Source organism: Merops nubicus, unplaced genomic scaffold (assembly GCF_000691845.1).
Source record: "Merops nubicus isolate BGI_N331 unplaced genomic scaffold, ASM69184v1 scaffold47639, whole genome shotgun sequence".
In the NCBI taxonomy this organism is placed as follows: domain Eukaryota; kingdom Metazoa; phylum Chordata; class Aves; order Coraciiformes; family Meropidae; genus Merops; species Merops nubicus.
This window is the reverse complement of record NW_008629736.1, coordinates 499-17,205: the sequence shown is the minus strand read 5'-3', so window position 1 is coordinate 17,205 and position 16,707 is coordinate 499. Positions and strand designations below refer to the sequence as shown.

The 16,707-nt window shown below is 44.5% G+C and overlaps 1 protein-coding gene across 1 annotated transcript in view; it reads right to left on the bottom strand.

The window, feature by feature from the left end:
• The window catches only part of GCN1L1 (GCN1 general control of amino-acid synthesis 1-like 1 (yeast)), a gene marked incomplete at its 5' end in the record, with an annotated part of 36,181 nt that extends 20,200 nt beyond the window's left edge, over positions 1-15,981 (bottom strand). The window contains 25 exons of the mRNA XM_008947048.1: positions 56-183; positions 892-1,035; positions 1,544-1,624; positions 1,903-2,084; positions 5,009-5,164; positions 5,467-5,665; positions 5,863-5,976; positions 6,684-6,777; positions 6,943-7,121; positions 7,456-7,580; positions 7,701-7,890; positions 8,734-8,893; positions 9,029-9,104; positions 10,582-10,674; positions 11,443-11,595; positions 12,002-12,175; positions 12,446-12,544; positions 12,965-13,015; positions 13,223-13,351; positions 13,614-13,688; positions 14,105-14,213; positions 14,295-14,363; positions 14,857-14,991; positions 15,074-15,172; positions 15,873-15,981. Coding sequence (XP_008945296.1) covers positions 56-183; positions 892-1,035; positions 1,544-1,624; positions 1,903-2,084; positions 5,009-5,164; positions 5,467-5,665; positions 5,863-5,976; positions 6,684-6,777; positions 6,943-7,121; positions 7,456-7,580; positions 7,701-7,890; positions 8,734-8,893; positions 9,029-9,104; positions 10,582-10,674; positions 11,443-11,595; positions 12,002-12,175; positions 12,446-12,544; positions 12,965-13,015; positions 13,223-13,351; positions 13,614-13,688; positions 14,105-14,213; positions 14,295-14,363; positions 14,857-14,991; positions 15,074-15,172; positions 15,873-15,981 — 3,123 coding nt within the window. The remainder of the gene's footprint in view (positions 1-55; positions 184-891; positions 1,036-1,543; positions 1,625-1,902; positions 2,085-5,008; positions 5,165-5,466; positions 5,666-5,862; positions 5,977-6,683; positions 6,778-6,942; positions 7,122-7,455; positions 7,581-7,700; positions 7,891-8,733; positions 8,894-9,028; positions 9,105-10,581; positions 10,675-11,442; positions 11,596-12,001; positions 12,176-12,445; positions 12,545-12,964; positions 13,016-13,222; positions 13,352-13,613; positions 13,689-14,104; positions 14,214-14,294; positions 14,364-14,856; positions 14,992-15,073; positions 15,173-15,872) is intronic.
• Positions 15,982-16,707: the final 726 nt, after the last annotated feature.

The window sequence follows — 16,707 nt, the reverse complement described above, 5'->3', positions numbered from 1 at the left end:
AGGTGAGCAGAAGAGATGTCCCCTCACAACCCAATTAGCCAGGAAAATCTCTTACCTCTCTGCCAGCTTCTGAATCTCATCTGCCACATCGAACTTCACTACCCAAAGGCGACGTAACAGATTCAGTCCATTCTTTTCATCACTGTCTGGGGTTGGCAGAACCATTTGTAGCTCCATCAGTCCCTAAATCAGTTTACAGGAGAATCAGTGCAAGGATCTGATCTTAGAAACAGATACTTTAAAATACCAAAAACCTTTGCCAAGCCAAGCTCTCAGTGGCTGGGAAGTGCCAAAACTGATGTTAGCTTGTGCAGCATGCTGCCCATGCAGATGAAGGACCTCCTGTTGCTACCAGGTGAGATGGTGAAACCCAAATTCCACACAGCGCTCCACAGGCAGGCTGCAGAGAGCCAGCTAGGCACTAGGTTGTGCTCTGGTGACTACAGTGTTTTCTGCTTCTAAGCACAGAGAAGCCAGCTCAGCTGAAATGTGTTTCATGGCAAAGAAGATCAAATGTACTTGTTTGTTTCCTTTCTTTATTATGCTCTCAGAAGTGACTAAGCCTAAAGCTTTCCAAAAACACTGGGCCAAATACAGACATAAGAATTTTTTGACAGCTTCTCTCTTTAAGCTCTATGTAATTGTAAGCACAAGGTGTCAAGTTGTCATAATTACATCCATACTAACAAAACAAAATTGTGGATAGTACTCCTCTTTAAAAGATTTATCTAGCACAAAGAGCATTACTGCTCAGTCGCTACTGCCTCCTCCTGCAGACACACTATCCAATGACTAGCATCACAGCTGAACCTTCACCACTGTTGGAGAAGATCCACCTCCCAAAAGATTAAGGCATTCAGTGTGACCCTCAATGACTCCCCCTCCACATACCCTGAGAGCTGCATCTCGAACATTCATGCATGGAGATTGCAGGGCCTGAAGCAGCACATCGATCTCCTCCTGTTCTGCATAGGCACAGCCATCCTCCCCACTGCTGCTCGTGCACAGGGTAGTCAGTGCATCGGAAGCCAAAACCTAAAATGCCATGAGGAGATATCAGAGACTCCACCACTGCCCTCTGCTGCTGGCCATCTGGTCAAAGCAAGTGCAGGGCTGGGGCCGAGTGCTACCACAAGACAAGAAATTCTCAAAGAACAGCGACGGGGGCTCATGAAGGAGACAAGAACTGATGAGTTCAGTCCAACCCTTTGCCTTTTTGTTATTTTTGACCTTTCTGCCATGTCATCCCTTAGAACAAAGTTTACTGTTGCTTACTCAGGGGAGCAACCAGTAAACTCCTCTGCCAGAATGAGGCCTTGGAACAGGAATAAAATGTCACCAGTGGAAAACTAAAGAATATGTTTCGTGCACTAAAATGCATGAGACCTTCTTCCCAAAAAGAATACCATAAACACAGAAGAAAATTGCTAAAGTATCAACGACCAGCCTCAGAGACTTAGGTCAGGGAGGTGCATTTCCCTCAGTTAAATTCTGACAAAACTTAAGCAGAATCCTGACTGTGGTCATGAAGCCAAGGACTCACCTGTAACCGTGGAGAACCCGTTCCTATCACCCAGGTCAGCAGAATCAGTATGTCCCTTCGGGGCAGCAACTCTGGCCCATTCTGAAGGGTTTGGGGAAGAAAAGGCAAGAGGAGAAAAATTTTTATGTCTTGTGACTCCAAAGCACCTTGCCTGTGTACAACACTCCTTATAAAATCCACAATCAAAACCTAGGGCTGGACATGTAATTAAAACCTGTGACAGAAAACAATCTCACATTATTAACTTTAACTTGCAGAATTAATCTGCTTTGTCCAGCTTACACATTAGCTTTCTTATCCCCCACCTCATCTGAACAACTATTGAAGGAGATCATCTGATCCCCACAGCTCTCACTGACCTCATCCACCAGCAAAGTCTGACCACTTGCTGATGATCTCAGCTGAGCATGGACTGTAAGGATCTGCAGAATCTTCACCAGAAATTCCTCCTTGTCTTCACTGTCATGAGGTGTCTCAGTCATAACAGTCTTTAGGAGAGGAAAGACCAAGGAAAATGCTGGAGCTGATAATGGGGCAGCACCTGCAAAAAGAAGAAATAATCCTGTGAGCATAGCTGATCCTCTTACATCTTTGGTTTATGACAAAAGTTTGTTTTATAACATTGAGTGGTGCACACAGTGTACACCTTGGTAGCTCATAATGCATATGGCCAGCTTCAGCCTTTCATGGAAATAAACTGGGACCCCAGAAAGATCTGCCTGAAGAATGCTGTCTCACAGGTACCTGGACTTACCCCACACAGACCATCCTCAGCCTGGTCAAAGCAGCACAGGCAGCCAGCCCCCTGTTTAGTCCCTGCCACTTAATGGCAGCAACAGTACAGCTCCAGCAATGACATCTGGCATTTCAGTGTCAGGCTAATGGCTGGGCCTCATGATCTAAGGGTCTTTTCCAGTCTAAATGTTTCTATGATTCTACCTAGTGGTGATGTTGCTTGCTACACCAATGAGCTGGCTTTAATTCAAGTCACATTAGGATTCCAAATTACTTACAACACTTCCAACAGTGCAAAAACACACAGTGTAAATGAGATCGAAACACATTAAAGTGTTTAAATTGAAGTAGACAGACAGGCAAAACCAGGGTTTTGCCTATCCTGGAAATACTTGCAGGCAGGGGAGGATGGGACACAAAATCAAATCCATTACACAACCAAAGCTGATATTAAATCTATTCTTTCGAGTGCATTAGGTTTCTGTGTGCACTCTGTGAATTAAAATGAACTAAAACCAAAATTACCATCAATTTTAGTTCTGAGCAGGAGGTTCCACACAGGGATCTGACACAATTTAACTAATTCATATTTGAAATTCATTTGTCCCAAAGCAGGGGCCCACTTGCCACCTACATTCCCTTTAAACACCTCCTACCAACCCAGCTAACATGTCATTCCAGTCTTCAGCTGGATTCTTGAGAATGAGGTTCCTCTAATTCTGATGCAAGTCTCAACTCCCCACCCTCCTTGAAAAAAATTAAAGCTTTGGGATTCCCACTGTAAAAGATTTTGATCCCTCCTTCTTGCAGAGGCATGGCTATGGGACATAACAAATGCTTCTTCCAGTCCCTCCAGTTAGTCCAGCTAAACCTCAAGCACCAGAACATCCTGGGAAAACATTTGCTTTCTATATCCTATCTGTGCTGTCAGCGAATGCCAGATTTTAAACTTCTAAGATGCAGATGAAGAGCACTGCAGATACACTACTGCAGTATTAGTCAGCTTATGTAGGGCATGGATACTGCAAAAGTAGTTCCAGGGAGAAATGAAATACCAAACACACTGTGAGCTCCTGACTATTTAACATGAATAGATTAGGTAAAACTTCCTCTGATTCTGATGTGGGATTCTTCTCTCTGTTTGCTCAGTATCTGTTTGCTTTTATGCTTTTTTTTCCCATTATTCGCCAGATATTTTTAGGCTTAAACAACTGTCCCTCTACATGCAGCAGGAGGAAGAAAGCTTTATCTGAGAAGATAAATGTTCTATTAACACAGCAGCTGGTATTGACCACTAGGAAAAAGATTATAAAACGTGTCATGGCATTTCAGCAATGAATGATAAATTTTATTATTCACATTATAATGAGGTATGATGTCTATTAGGTCTCATGATAACCTAAGAAACTAAAGTCTACCAAACATTACTGCAAGACTACACTCCAAAGAACTCTGAAAATGAGGAAGAATAATTCAGGAATATAACAGGACGTGCCCAACAAAGTGCTAAGGAATCCATTTCCTTCCATATGCAGAAATGAAAAAAAAAAAAAAAACAAAAAAAAAACCAAAATAAAACACCAAACCCGACAGATATTCATTTAATTAAGCACTGCAGGAGATCTTGAAGGATGAGAGTTGAAAATGCTTCCACCACTTTCTGGAAATAAGCCTAGAAATTGATTCAAAATTTTACTGAACTTGCACTTACTCTGGAAATAAATGACACAGTGGAGACACTGAATTCTCACCGGGATGTTCAGCACTGAAGTGCTGCTCAACACAGCCAGCTGCTGCCACTCAGCTGGGAGGGTTACGTGTGCCTCACTCACCCGACTGTGGATCTGACTGCCACAACAACCAGAGGAGAACTCAACTGCAGGGCCAACAGACCAAATGGGATCCTACATTTCCTTTAGAAAATAGTAAGCCATGGCCCACAGCAGCTTTTGACTGAGCCAGATGAAGAACTCCACAGCCTGGATGAGCCATCTCCATCACGACAGTACACCAGACCTAAGGCATCAAAAGAAGAGGACCTACCCTCCCACTTCCACACTGTCTCCAGTGTAGTGGTACAAAATTTGCACACTCCATCAGGAAGCAGATTCTGAAAGTGATCTAGATTAAAACTAACCCAGTGGAGAAAAATAAACAAATTCAAAGGGAAAAGGATCATTTTAATCCAGACCATATTCTTGCACTGTAAAAACACTGGTGTCTGCCTTCATGTTACAGAGCAGGAAAGAGCTGCTGCTTCTACAGCTGTGCCAGAATAAAATATTCATGAACTGCAGTACCACACAGCAAACAAGCAGAGGCCACGGGCACTTCACTGCTGAGATCACAGATAACAAGCAATTATTTTGTCTTTCTACTTAGTCTCACTGAATCACTTACGTTAAGTGGTCTTGAGAGGTAGGAACTGTCCTTGACAAAGATGAGCCTTAATTTCACTACTATTTCTGTAAGAACCATTTTAGGACAAAATACTGTTATTTCATTTCTACAGTTACTGTACTTGTAACATCGTTTTCTACTACTACCACTGGAAAAAAAAAAACACATCATGGCTTTTCATATCTAAGAAGACTCACCTGATTTTAAAAACATAAAATGAAGTCTCACATATACAACATTATACAAACCATCAAACCTAAACCAGCTCATAGAGTTCTCAGGGGACATGTGGAGGGTCAGAGTGACCTACAATATCTACAATATTTTTACCTGCTTCTCCCTTGCCTGTTCGGCTAGGAATGGTGTGGGCATGCAGCAAGTTAACAACCCTGTTCAGAGCAGTAGGCAGCTCTTCCTGACACCAGGATTCATCTAATTCACATTCTGGTTTCATCAGGCGCAAGGTCACGTGGCTCACTAAAGTACCTGGTATGAAAGAATAAAGACTCCATGAGAGAACCACAGCCAAACATTTCTTGAGAGAAAAATTCCCCAGGAACACAGAGCCAAGAATTATAACAAAGCTCTGGGCAACAGCCCAGGATGCAAAAGAGGCACAGAGAGGGAAGCACAGCCCCAGCTTTTACAGGACAGCTTTCTTCACAACAGTTACACGTCCAAGCTACACCCATATCTGCCCTTAAATTAATGGTTGGACACAAAGATCTTAAAGGTCTTTTCCAACCTAAACAATTCTGTGATTCTAAACAGCAACAGCAAATACTAACCAAAAGTTTTCAGTCGAGCAGGCATGACACAGGAAGCTAAGGAAAGAAAAGGTTCCTTAATCCTCGGAGCAGCCAAAGGCGATCGAAAAAGTGGCAAGAAGGAGCTGATGAGACCAGGGATGTACTGAGTTAGACCAGGAGGTTTTCTCCTTATAACAGCATCCAGGAGTCCTAGGGCTGTCTCCAGCTCATTATCAAGCTGTAAGAGAAACAATTCAAAAGGTTACCCTAAAAGCTCCACTGGGGAAAAAAACCCAAGCTGTTAAATCTAATTTCTAATGACAGAAACAAATGGGTTATTGCCAAACATTCTCTATGCTACTCTGTTTTCCTTTTATCAAAATTATCTGGGTTGTGGTAACTGGAGAGTTGGTGGAGAAGACCACCAAGACCTACCTCCCTCAGCCGTTTTCTTATCTGGGACTCCCTTTCCAGCTGTGCATGCATCAGCTCCTTCTGCTTGCTGGTCAGCTGCACCTCATCCTTTATGCCTTTCTTCTTCTTTATCTCCTGCAGCAGAGAGCCATGGACATTATTAACCAAGAGCTGTTCCCAGCATCCCCTCAGTTAGGTAGAGAAGGAAGCTGGGACACACGAGTTTTATTTTGCAATCCACTTTTAATACAGTATCCAAATATCCATCCAAGCACATCACTCTTAAGTGAAAACATGAAATGGAAATCAGCAGGTTAGCAACACTTTAGTGTTCCATTAGCAGCACAACACCAGTTTCTCCCATGTATAAACCGGTCACAAATTATTTTCTATCATTAGGAAGAGAGGTCTAGCTCTTTCTACAGTGGGTGGGCATGTATGTCATCCTCCCCTGAGCAAATGGAAGCCAGCCTTTAATAGAAGAATGCTCCACTTCACCTGGTACGTCCCCTTCCTTTCACCAAATTCTGCCCCCTCTCTACACCCATTGCTCTGGCGAGACTGCACAGAACTGCTGGCTGTCAACAAGGTGGAAGCACCTGTTAACAACCCTTAATGAAAATGTTCCACGAGATACATCAAACAAGAGATGAAGAGAAAAAACAGGTATTACCAACTAGCAATTGCACTCACAAACAAGGAGAATACCACAAAGAAGACAACATCTAGGTATTCAGTGAAGTTCAGAGACTCTTTCCTATATCAGAAGCCATGAAGCTTTTGCAGACAAGAGCCTGGTGTCAGAACCTTCACTACTGGCCTTCCTGTTCCCATCAACTCACCTCCTTCAGCTCCAGCTCAATGATTTGTTCCTTGAAGGAATAAGCTTTGTTCTCCCTCTTCATGTTAGCCTTTTTCATACTATCCTGTTGAGCACTGAGAAGGAAAAGTAGAGAAAAGAATCAGTGCTGCTCTGGACTAAGGTCCAGGCACACAGATTGAGGAACTCCTAGCCAAAAAGAGCATCTGACAAACCCACTGGCTAAATGCCAGCAGTAATCAATCCCAGGTACCCAGAGAAAAGAAATCACCAAGTCTCACCTCTGGATTATAGATTTGTCATACAACTCCCCCTCTGGTGTCTTCATGATGGCAAATTCCTCCCGAGTAACCTGGCACAAAGCTGGATTCTCCATTGATGCTGAGATAGTGCTGATGAGCTGTGGGAGCACTCTACCAGGTGAAAGCAGAGAGAGAGATCCCACTGCATTCATAGATGACTATCAAGAAAACAAAGGAAAAATGTGTTATCAGTGCTCCTTGAAATTGTCTCTGGAAGGTATGCCCTGTTGAGGCAGCCCGTGTTATGTTCCTAAAACCTTGCTCAGTAGGTACTTCAGGCTTCTCTAAAATTCTACTTGGTTGCTGATACACATTGTTTCCCTCAAAGCCCAGCTTCTTTTCACCAGAGACATTCTCTTTGAATCTGCCCTTTCCCCACCTTTTAGACAAACCTCCTTCCTCACAGAGCAGCCTGTACTTAACTCCTCCAGAAAATTCTCCTGTTCCAAAGTACCTCCTGGAGCTAACAGAAAGAAAGCAGAAACTTATCACCTGGTTCTCCAGAGTGTAGGCAGTGACCCTGGGCAGTATGTCATTCAGGTGTTTGGTAATGAAGTCTTTGGGATCTATCTTCATCTTGATGAGCAGGGCTGCCCAAAGACCCGGCTGCACTGCCACTAGCAGGAGGAATAAATAAGCACAGTAAATATGAAGCAGACTACTCATACAGTGAAACAAAAAGGAAAGATAAAACCCACACACACTGGCCACGAGAGTGGCCTTCCCCCTTCACTCACCTACAGATGGATGATGGCTCACCAGCAGCATCTCCAGTGCCAGCTTCTCTGGCCCTGAGGAATCCTCGTCCAGCCCTGCCACGCTGGAGATGACACAGAGTGCCTCGTGCAGCACTCGGGGAGGAACGTACGCCCTCCCCAGCTCCGACAGCTCTCCTGACTCCGTCACCAGCACCTCAGGAGGCAGAACCTGAGTGGACAGGCTGTCATTAACACATCACACCAAGCCCACCTGAGCACGCTTCCCCACAGTAACACCATACTGAACACCAACAATCAGCTCCCTTTGTCAGTACCAACAGCCTGAAGTTTTCAGAGGGAAGAAGGGGTAAAGGCTACCAGGGAAGCACAGAGATGACAGTGGCAGAAAGACTAAGAATGGAGGACTACACCAGATTTGGCCAGTTGGGGTAAAATAAACCTAAAACTGATTATTTTTGGCAAAGAGGACTTTGGAAAAGATCGAACCAGCTGGCTGGGAACAGTATGCCCAACTTCTGCAGTCTAATTTTACCAAGGATCTTTTAAAAATTATTGTATTCAGGCTGTATCTGTGACACACAAAGACCATTTACAAAGGCCCAGCCAACCTGACATGGTGCTGCTTTAGCAGCATGCCCAGTAACATGGCACTCATTGTTTCCTATTTTCTTTTTATTTTTTATAATAGTTTTAAATAGGCAGTGTGGGCCATAAGCCAGGGCCAAATAACTAGGACACCAAGAAAGGAACAAAGCACTTGGTCTTCCAGCAGGGATTAATTTTGGATTGAATTAATAAAAGGACATGGAAAACTGCAGCACCCTACCAGATAATTGTGAATACTGTGTTTTTTGTATATACAGGGAAGACTAGGCATACCACAGACAGTGATAGAGTAAAATGCAGCAATCTAGGAACAAGTGGCATTCTAGATAATCTGGAACAGAATCATCTTCATATCACACTGTATATCAGCACAACTCAGGCAGGGAGGTGATCAGCAGCACATAAACATCTGCCTAAGCAGAGTCCAGACTTCTGGACTACTCACCTTATGAGAGCTGAGAACCATTTTCAGCTCCTCCAAGAGCCCATAGGCCAGTTTGTACCCTCCCAGAGAGGACAAGAGCTTCTTAACTGTTTGATGTGCCTGTCTTCGAACATGCCAGGTCCGACTCAGCAGCACTGCAACAAGGGCACGGTGGTACTGCCTGAGAAGGAGAAATAAGCAGGCTCAGCAACGGAGGCAGCTCTGCAAAGGGTTCAACATTCTGTGTGACATGCCAGGCCCCCCACTCCACCCGGGACTGGCCGCGGGCCGGCGGCAGCAGGGGCACACTACGTACTGAACTCTGCCGTCGGGCAGCCGCTGCGCGTGGTCCAGCAGGAGGCGTTCTGTCAGCTGCAGCACTGTGCACAGGCCTGTGGCAAGAGACAGAGATCCCAAATAGCCTCAGACTTCATAAGGAAACTGATTTCTTTATTTTTTTTTTTTTTTTTTTTACCTGAAAACAAACAGCAAGTATGACACATCAAAACAAACTGAGGCTCTGTGTAATCTTCTCAGTGGAGCTAGAGAAAAATCTAACTCAGCTCTGCCAAGGCTGGAAATGGAACCATGATTTCATAGAAATGCTGTTAGCTGGGTATCAGCAGAATTCTCCTGACCACTCTGTGTGACCTGTTTTTTTGTCTAAGTCAACAGAGCAAACCAAACACTTAACACCACACTTCCTGCATCAATACCGCTGCAATGTCTTCAGTTACTATCAAACATGTACTGAACTCACAAACAAGTGTGTAATGCTGTTGAATAGTGGCCTTGCTATTTTGCCTCATATCATCTTCTGAGCTCCAACTGTCACTAGGCCTTTTGTTTTGTCTATTAGTGTTCAACCTTATCATAATACCAGGAGCAGAAAGCCCTGAAACACGTGGTAGGTTATAACCTGCATTAAGCATGGTGCAGGGGACTTTCAGCATTCAAGGCATTAGACAGTCTGGGGATGTTAAGCTTGTCAAGCTGGATGGTTTTGCCTAAATAACCAGTAACAAATCATGACAAATTTACTCGCAGTGTTAGTTTTTGTATCTATACATCTTAAGGGAACAATATAAAATTTTCCACATCATGCTGTTTCAGGATATTTGCAGACCTGGGAGGGAAAATGGATGGATACACACATTGCCTTCAGAAAACAGGGATTGCAGGGAAAAAAAAGGAGAAATGGTGTTATTTCCCATTTAGAAAACTCTACCTCTTCAAAGCTTTGTACAAAAGATAAATGAATTCATTTCAGAGAAACAATTCACAAACATATTTTCGAAAATTTCCATTTAAAACAGTCAGTAGTGTTTGGGCATATGCTCTTGGGCACATCCACTAATTATTTTTTTTTCCCAATTAATCTTTAAACACAAGAGAAGAAAACAGAGCATAGAGACACTAATTTATCACCCAATTGATTTCCTATCTGTTATTAGTCTTCCCTCACACATCTTAAGTTTTTCACCTACATGTCTTCTTCTCCAGCCTTTCTTTACTTTTCCCCTTTATTCTTAATTTTAGGCTTCTCCACATCCTTCAGATTGGCTGCAACCCTTTACTTACAAACTGGGACACCACAAGGATGCATTTTGTATTGGAAGTACTTATACAAAATATACAAAGTTGACATTATAAATGTTTGATAAAAAGTTCATAAAGAAAAATTAATTCATTGTAAAGCCTAGACTACAACTAGTCTAGAGGTACTTCTGAAGAGAATGTACTGTGCATTTTAATCTGAAACTGGATCCTCCCAGGGTCACAGAACAAGGCTAACAGCAACACTAGCTCTTGTAAGTACTAAGTGATAGAGATAAACAGCAAATGGACACTCAATAACTGACAATTTACCTTCCTCCGATGCAGACTGCAAGAACTTCTCAGATGTGAAAATTTGTTTTTTCTCATCCAGAATCAGCTGCCAGAAACCACTCAGCTTAGAGTCTGATGGGAAAAGAATAGAGGGCTACCCAGGATGTTTCAAAATAAGTCAGAACTCACCATCATACATAAAATACAGTAGAACTCTGTCTCCTGAAGCCACTCAAGTTACTTCTAGCTTTATTTGTTGCCAATTACAAGGCCTCTCATCTCTCTCATTCAGAACTATAAGCATGCCCAAAAAATACCTGCTGAAAAAAATATATTACTCTGACTTACACTTGTGAAATGTAAAGTCTCTTTCACTTTACCCTTTCATAGAGCAAGTCTTCCTAAAAATGAAGGAAATGAGGAAAGTGATGTCTTGCTTTTGACAGAGAGAACACATCTGGATTTTATATCCCGGCAGACATACGAACTCAGACAGTTGTTGTAATATCCTCTGATGGAAGACAGAGTTCCAGCCCTCATGCTTTTCAAAGATGGTTTATAAAAATGCTACCCAAATAACAAGGAAGTAACACTTTCAATGCCTCACTGAAGTCCTAGCATGTAAGGTTTGGGTGAACATCTCCTGCCAGCATAAAGAGGAATACAGCCCTACATGAACGGAAGCTGGAATCTGCAAAGCCACAGAAAAGCAAGAATTCTTCACTGACATCACCAAAAGAGATGGGAATAAATATTTCCCTGGTTCACAAAGAGACAGGGATTCTCCATGCAGGACAATACCCAGATTAAGGAATAATACCTCATGCAGACTGTCAAGAAAAAGTATTAACCCTCAGAACCTGTTTATATTGGATTCTACTAGATGTTCTGTGACCTTACCAGTCTGTCCCTCAATTACAGACATCCTGCAGATCAACAAAGCTGCGGCAACTCCTTCAGTTACCATGGGAACCTGAGTACTTTGAGATGCTGCTTTTTCTACTGTCTGGATTAGCATTGGCAGCAAGTCCATTCCCTGCAACAGAGTGTCACCTGAGGAGACAGAAACAGCCAAATTAGAAAACAACAGGGTCCCTTGCACTTCACACTGCAACAGTATCAACAGTTCTTGTTGTCATGAGACAATGAAAGGAACCACAGGCACACTGGGAAGACTCTGAATCTCCCAGAGTATTTGCCAATCACTACTGCCATTATATATTAAGTATGAAAGACAGCATGATTGGTGCAGATACTAGTTACACAAGGAGATAAACCATCTTCATAAACTTGAAGACAAAAGAGAGTTTAAGGAGAAACAGGAAGGAGATCAGTGAACAGACAGTGCCTTACAAAACCTTCCTCAGTCCAGACAGCTATCTACTTATATCAGGAAGTACAAAAGTTGATGACTCTTTAGCCACAGAGTGAAGAGTTACCAAGAGCTGCACAGTTTTACCTTTGAAGGAGGCTAGCATGCACTGCAGGTAGGCATGTCTCACGGCTGAGGTGGAGGTTTTAAGGCTGAAGGCTTTCTTTAGCCATTCTACCAGCTTCTTAGGAACCTCCATGGTGAACCGCCCACACCACAGAGCCAGGACAGAGACGGCGTGGACCAGAGTGCCCTCGTGGACTAGGAGGCAACAGAGCTCACGTCAGCACAGCAGCAGGAACACAAAGCACAGCAGGTTAACAACATCAGGAGGAAGCAGGACAAGAAGGCATCTGCTTCTAACGGACACAGCACTGTCTCCATGAGGTTGCTCATAAAAACAGGGCAGTGGATTTTGGCAACACAACAGGAGAGAATTTGGATTTATCCCAGATCCAGGCCATATGAAAATCCTGCTCACGAGGACAGCAGCTTACTTAGCAAACCCAGAACAAAGGCAAGAGGCCTCACCTTCTTGTTGCAGGAACGGGATGAAAAGCTCAGCCACAGTCCCAGTCACAGCTTGGCTAGAGGATCCAGAGACCACATGGTGACTAAGGCTGCCGATCCCTGAAAGGACAGAATTCTCTCATGAGTTCCCAAACCACCAGCGCTTGCTGCGAAGTCTAAAAACAATCAAGAATGACTCTTCACATCTCAATCCTTGCACAGCCATCTCTTTTCCTTATCACTACGTCTGGATGTCACATCCACCACGTAACAACACTGCAGGACCTCTGTCTTCATTTTCACTCAGGATACAGTCATCTTCTTCCTTGCATAAAACACTTTTTGCCTACCAGCCAATTATTTCCTTTGAACAGAAAGTCAAGAACTGGCACGTGGTACCCAGCACCCTCAGTGATATCATCTACAGCCAATTTGGAATGACAGGCAGGAAGTCCTAAAGACTTAAGTACAGACCCCTTTTATTCAGCCCTCTGCTGAGTTTCTTCCACCAGAGAAGCAGATTTCTTCTAAGATCCTCACCTGAAAGGACACTCATCTTCTGAGCGACAACTGTCAGCTTCCCTTCTGAACCTGGCAACAAGAAACAAATGAGTGAAGGCTGACTGACAGACAGACAACAGCCACGTGCCACGTCAGGAATCTTCTCTAAAATACAAACGCTTGCCCCGTTAGCCCAGATCCAGGCTGAGTCACTCCTAAGGACAACAGAAAATACAAGATACAAAACTCCTTGAAGTTGGCAAATCTTAGTAAAAGTTTATCCTACAATTTACTCACCCCCTAAGATGGCAAAAAGGTGTCTGCCCAGCGACTCCACGGCCGAGGGATCGCTACACTGACGAGCCAAATTCTTTAGTGCCACAACTGCTTCATCCATCAGCTGCACACTGTTGGATTTCAGATGACCTAGAAAATAATGCACAAGCTAAGAGCTCCTTACAACAAACTGCCTAAAATCAGCAAGACAAGGACTTATCTTTACATATGGCTCAACTCAGCTTCTGGAACCATCACGTGAACTACTTCAGTTGCAAGTTACAGCATCATCCTCCCTCCCACATAAAACAACCTCTTCAGCACTAATCAAGTTGTTATAGTTGTACAGCCAAAAAGCTGAAGAAAGCTTTATTCTGGATTCATCATTCCCTCCAGAAGTTAGAGTACTTACTGGCCAGTCCTTTCACAATGTCTAGAGCATACTGGCTGAGATCCAGGTTCACAGATACGAGCAAGCAAGAGATTGCTGAAGACAGAAGAGATAATGGCATATCACATTTTGTTAAGCAACAGCTTTTAGCATTTTAATACAGCCTTCCCCACAGTTCACATCAAGAGTAGACAGGGTCAAGGAGTAGGAAGAAAAAAACAAACACTGAAACTGATGCCCAGTGAACAGATTAATTCAGGATTATTCTTAGCACTCAGCTGTAAAATTCTGTCCTCAGGGCAAACAGCAGCTATCACATACCCAGGCACTCGGGACTGCACCACAAATGCTGCTTCTCCACGTCTAGCCCTTATATGCCAGACGATCCTGCCGCCTGCGCTCGCAGGACCAAAAGAATAGTCCAGAGAGACTCACTCCCCCAGCAGCTCCAGAGCCCCAAGGAACAACTCCTCGTGCTCTTTGAGAGAGCAATGCAGAGACGACAGACTCACTTTCGATGACGTTCTCGGGGCTCCTGAGCAGGGACTTCTGCAGCGTTGGCAGAACCAGGTCCTTGAACTCGGCGTGCGAGACGTAGCGCAGGAGCGGGGAGCAGCTCTCCTGCAAAGGGAACAACCCGCTCAGCACAGCAGCACCCTGTGGCTGGGCAAAGGCATGGGCAGCTCTGCAACAGCAGCTCACCAGCACGTGCTTCTGAGGCTTCGTCTTGCTCATAAGGATGGTCTTCAGGTAGAAATCCAGAAGAGCACTCTGAACAAGCAGAAACGCCAAGTTACAGCCACATCACAACCTGCACACAGCTCCCTGCACACCACCAGGGAGCCTGGCTTGACACCCCCACCTCCCTGTCCTCTGGAAGGCAGCCCTGTCCACTGAGCAGCAGCTTTGCTCCCACCCCCACCTGAGGCAGCCCCCCTCTCTGCTCCACCCTTCAGGCCAACACTCAAACCGCACTGAGCCGAACGCTGCCTTCCATGCCCACAACAGGGGAGAAGGCAGAAAGCTGCAGTGCTGGCATCTACATAAATGCACAGGCCACAGAAAAAAGCCACAGATCTGGCACCTCCTCCATAAACACATGCCAGCTGTTTTAGTCACCAGTGCACGACTACTGAACTGAGAGATAAGGAAACCAGGGGCAGATGCAAAGCACCAAGGCCGCTGAGTCATCTGTTCAGTCCCCTTCTCCGGGAGGAGAAGTGACACTACGTAGCACCCAAAACAAGCAGTACAACAGGTTTACCTTGTATCGTTTAACAATGTCGATCTCTTTCTGGGCTGTGCAAAACTGCACCACAAGTCCCAGCATTGCAGCATAACTCTGGTTTGGTTCAAGGCTGAGAATGACAGACAGGTATTGATCGACCAGGTCTGGGTTCTGAGGAGAGAAAGAGCAAGGCACATGAACACAACAGCACCTGGAACAGTTGCTGAATATGGTCATGTAAGGCAGGCATCACCTCTTTCCACAGCCTGTTCAACTTCTTCACCGCCCCATCCACCGCCTGCTTATGAGAACCTCCCAGGACTTCCAAAAGGAGCAGACACTGAACCTCCACCTGCCAAGGCAAGCAGTTGAGAAAACCTTCATGCATCTGCTTCTCAGTGAGCTCATATCAAACAAGACATGTCAAATGCCAGTGATTAACTGAATCTGCTCAGGAAAAGGTCCTTAGGTCGTGTAAGTTCATCCAACACGCTGCCACTGCTTTCCCCTCAGAAGCACCACTTTGCAGAACCACGCATCACAATTTAAGAAATCCTGACTTTGAAAACAGCAATTTATATCAGATTACACCTCCTAACATGCATACCAGCCGTATTAAAAGGTGCCGTGAGCACAGTCACAGGCTCAGGTTGTTAAAGTAGGTGAAAATAAACCAAAAAGCTACTTGACAGTGTATGACAGAGTATCACAAGCAGCTGCCTCGAGGGAGGCATGAGGAATTCATGCCATGCTGCAGGCTGCACCTTGGAGGCACCACCAGCACATCGAGCCCAGAGGCACTGGTACACACCATGGTATGCAGAGCAACACTGCGCAGGACTGCCCCCCTCCCACACTCTACACCCTCCTGCTTTCTCCAGAGGAACAGATCAAAATACACCAGAAAGCAAAAAAGATTGTCACATACACCTGGATTTTAACCTGACACTACCAGTTATGCTCAGAGTTACTTGCAATGTTTCAGCAATTTAAAAGACATCAGAAACACTTAAGTCCTCATCTCCGAATTCTGCAAACCAAAAAGAACCTACCAGTTTTTTCCATGTTTCTCCCTGTCTCTTGTCAGGTGTTGGAAAGACTGTGCGTACCAGCAGGCATGTCCAGGAGAGTGCCAGCAGAGCTGCAGATCCACTGCTCTTGCTGTTGTACAAACAGGAGAAGGAGATAAATCTACAGATCCCAGTGTGCAACTTACACCTAGTAGTCCATAACAGACTCATCTTTCCCCAAGTCAGAAAAGCACCTTAAAAGCAAGGCAATTTCATCACAAATACAGCTAAAGTCTTAGCATTTAAAGGAAATAACTACTCCTCACAAGTTACGTGTTCCAGCTCCTGTTTAACACTTAGAATGGAATAGCACAAGAGAGGTTAAATCATGTCTGCTGGGAATGATAACACTTAGCAAAAGAAAGACCATCTTTGGATCTTCTCAGTGGCATTACAAAAATGAGAGTTAAATACTTTGCCAACTGAAAGCACCCAAAAAGTGACTCAGGATTTCTCATCTGCTGCTCATCTTTACTGCCAGAGCTTCCCAGCCTTAGACTGCCAAACTGCTTCTCAGCTTACACTCCCTCCTGGCACACCACTCGGTTTTGGCTTCTGCTAACTCTCAGCTCCTCCCTCCACTTCAGGTAACAGATCCCCCCTCACAGCTCCCTCAGGACCCACATCCCATTTTAATCAAAATTCAAGAATGTAGAAATTGTCCCTGTGCACAAGGCCAGCCGCTGCGACTGAAGGGTGAACAGCATATCACTGCATGCCTTTAAACCACGACCAGATATTGTCCAAAAGCCACACTTCTGTTCAGCCCTGGAGGCACTTCAGGGCAGCTCTCCGTGGCCTCCATCAGCTGAACAAT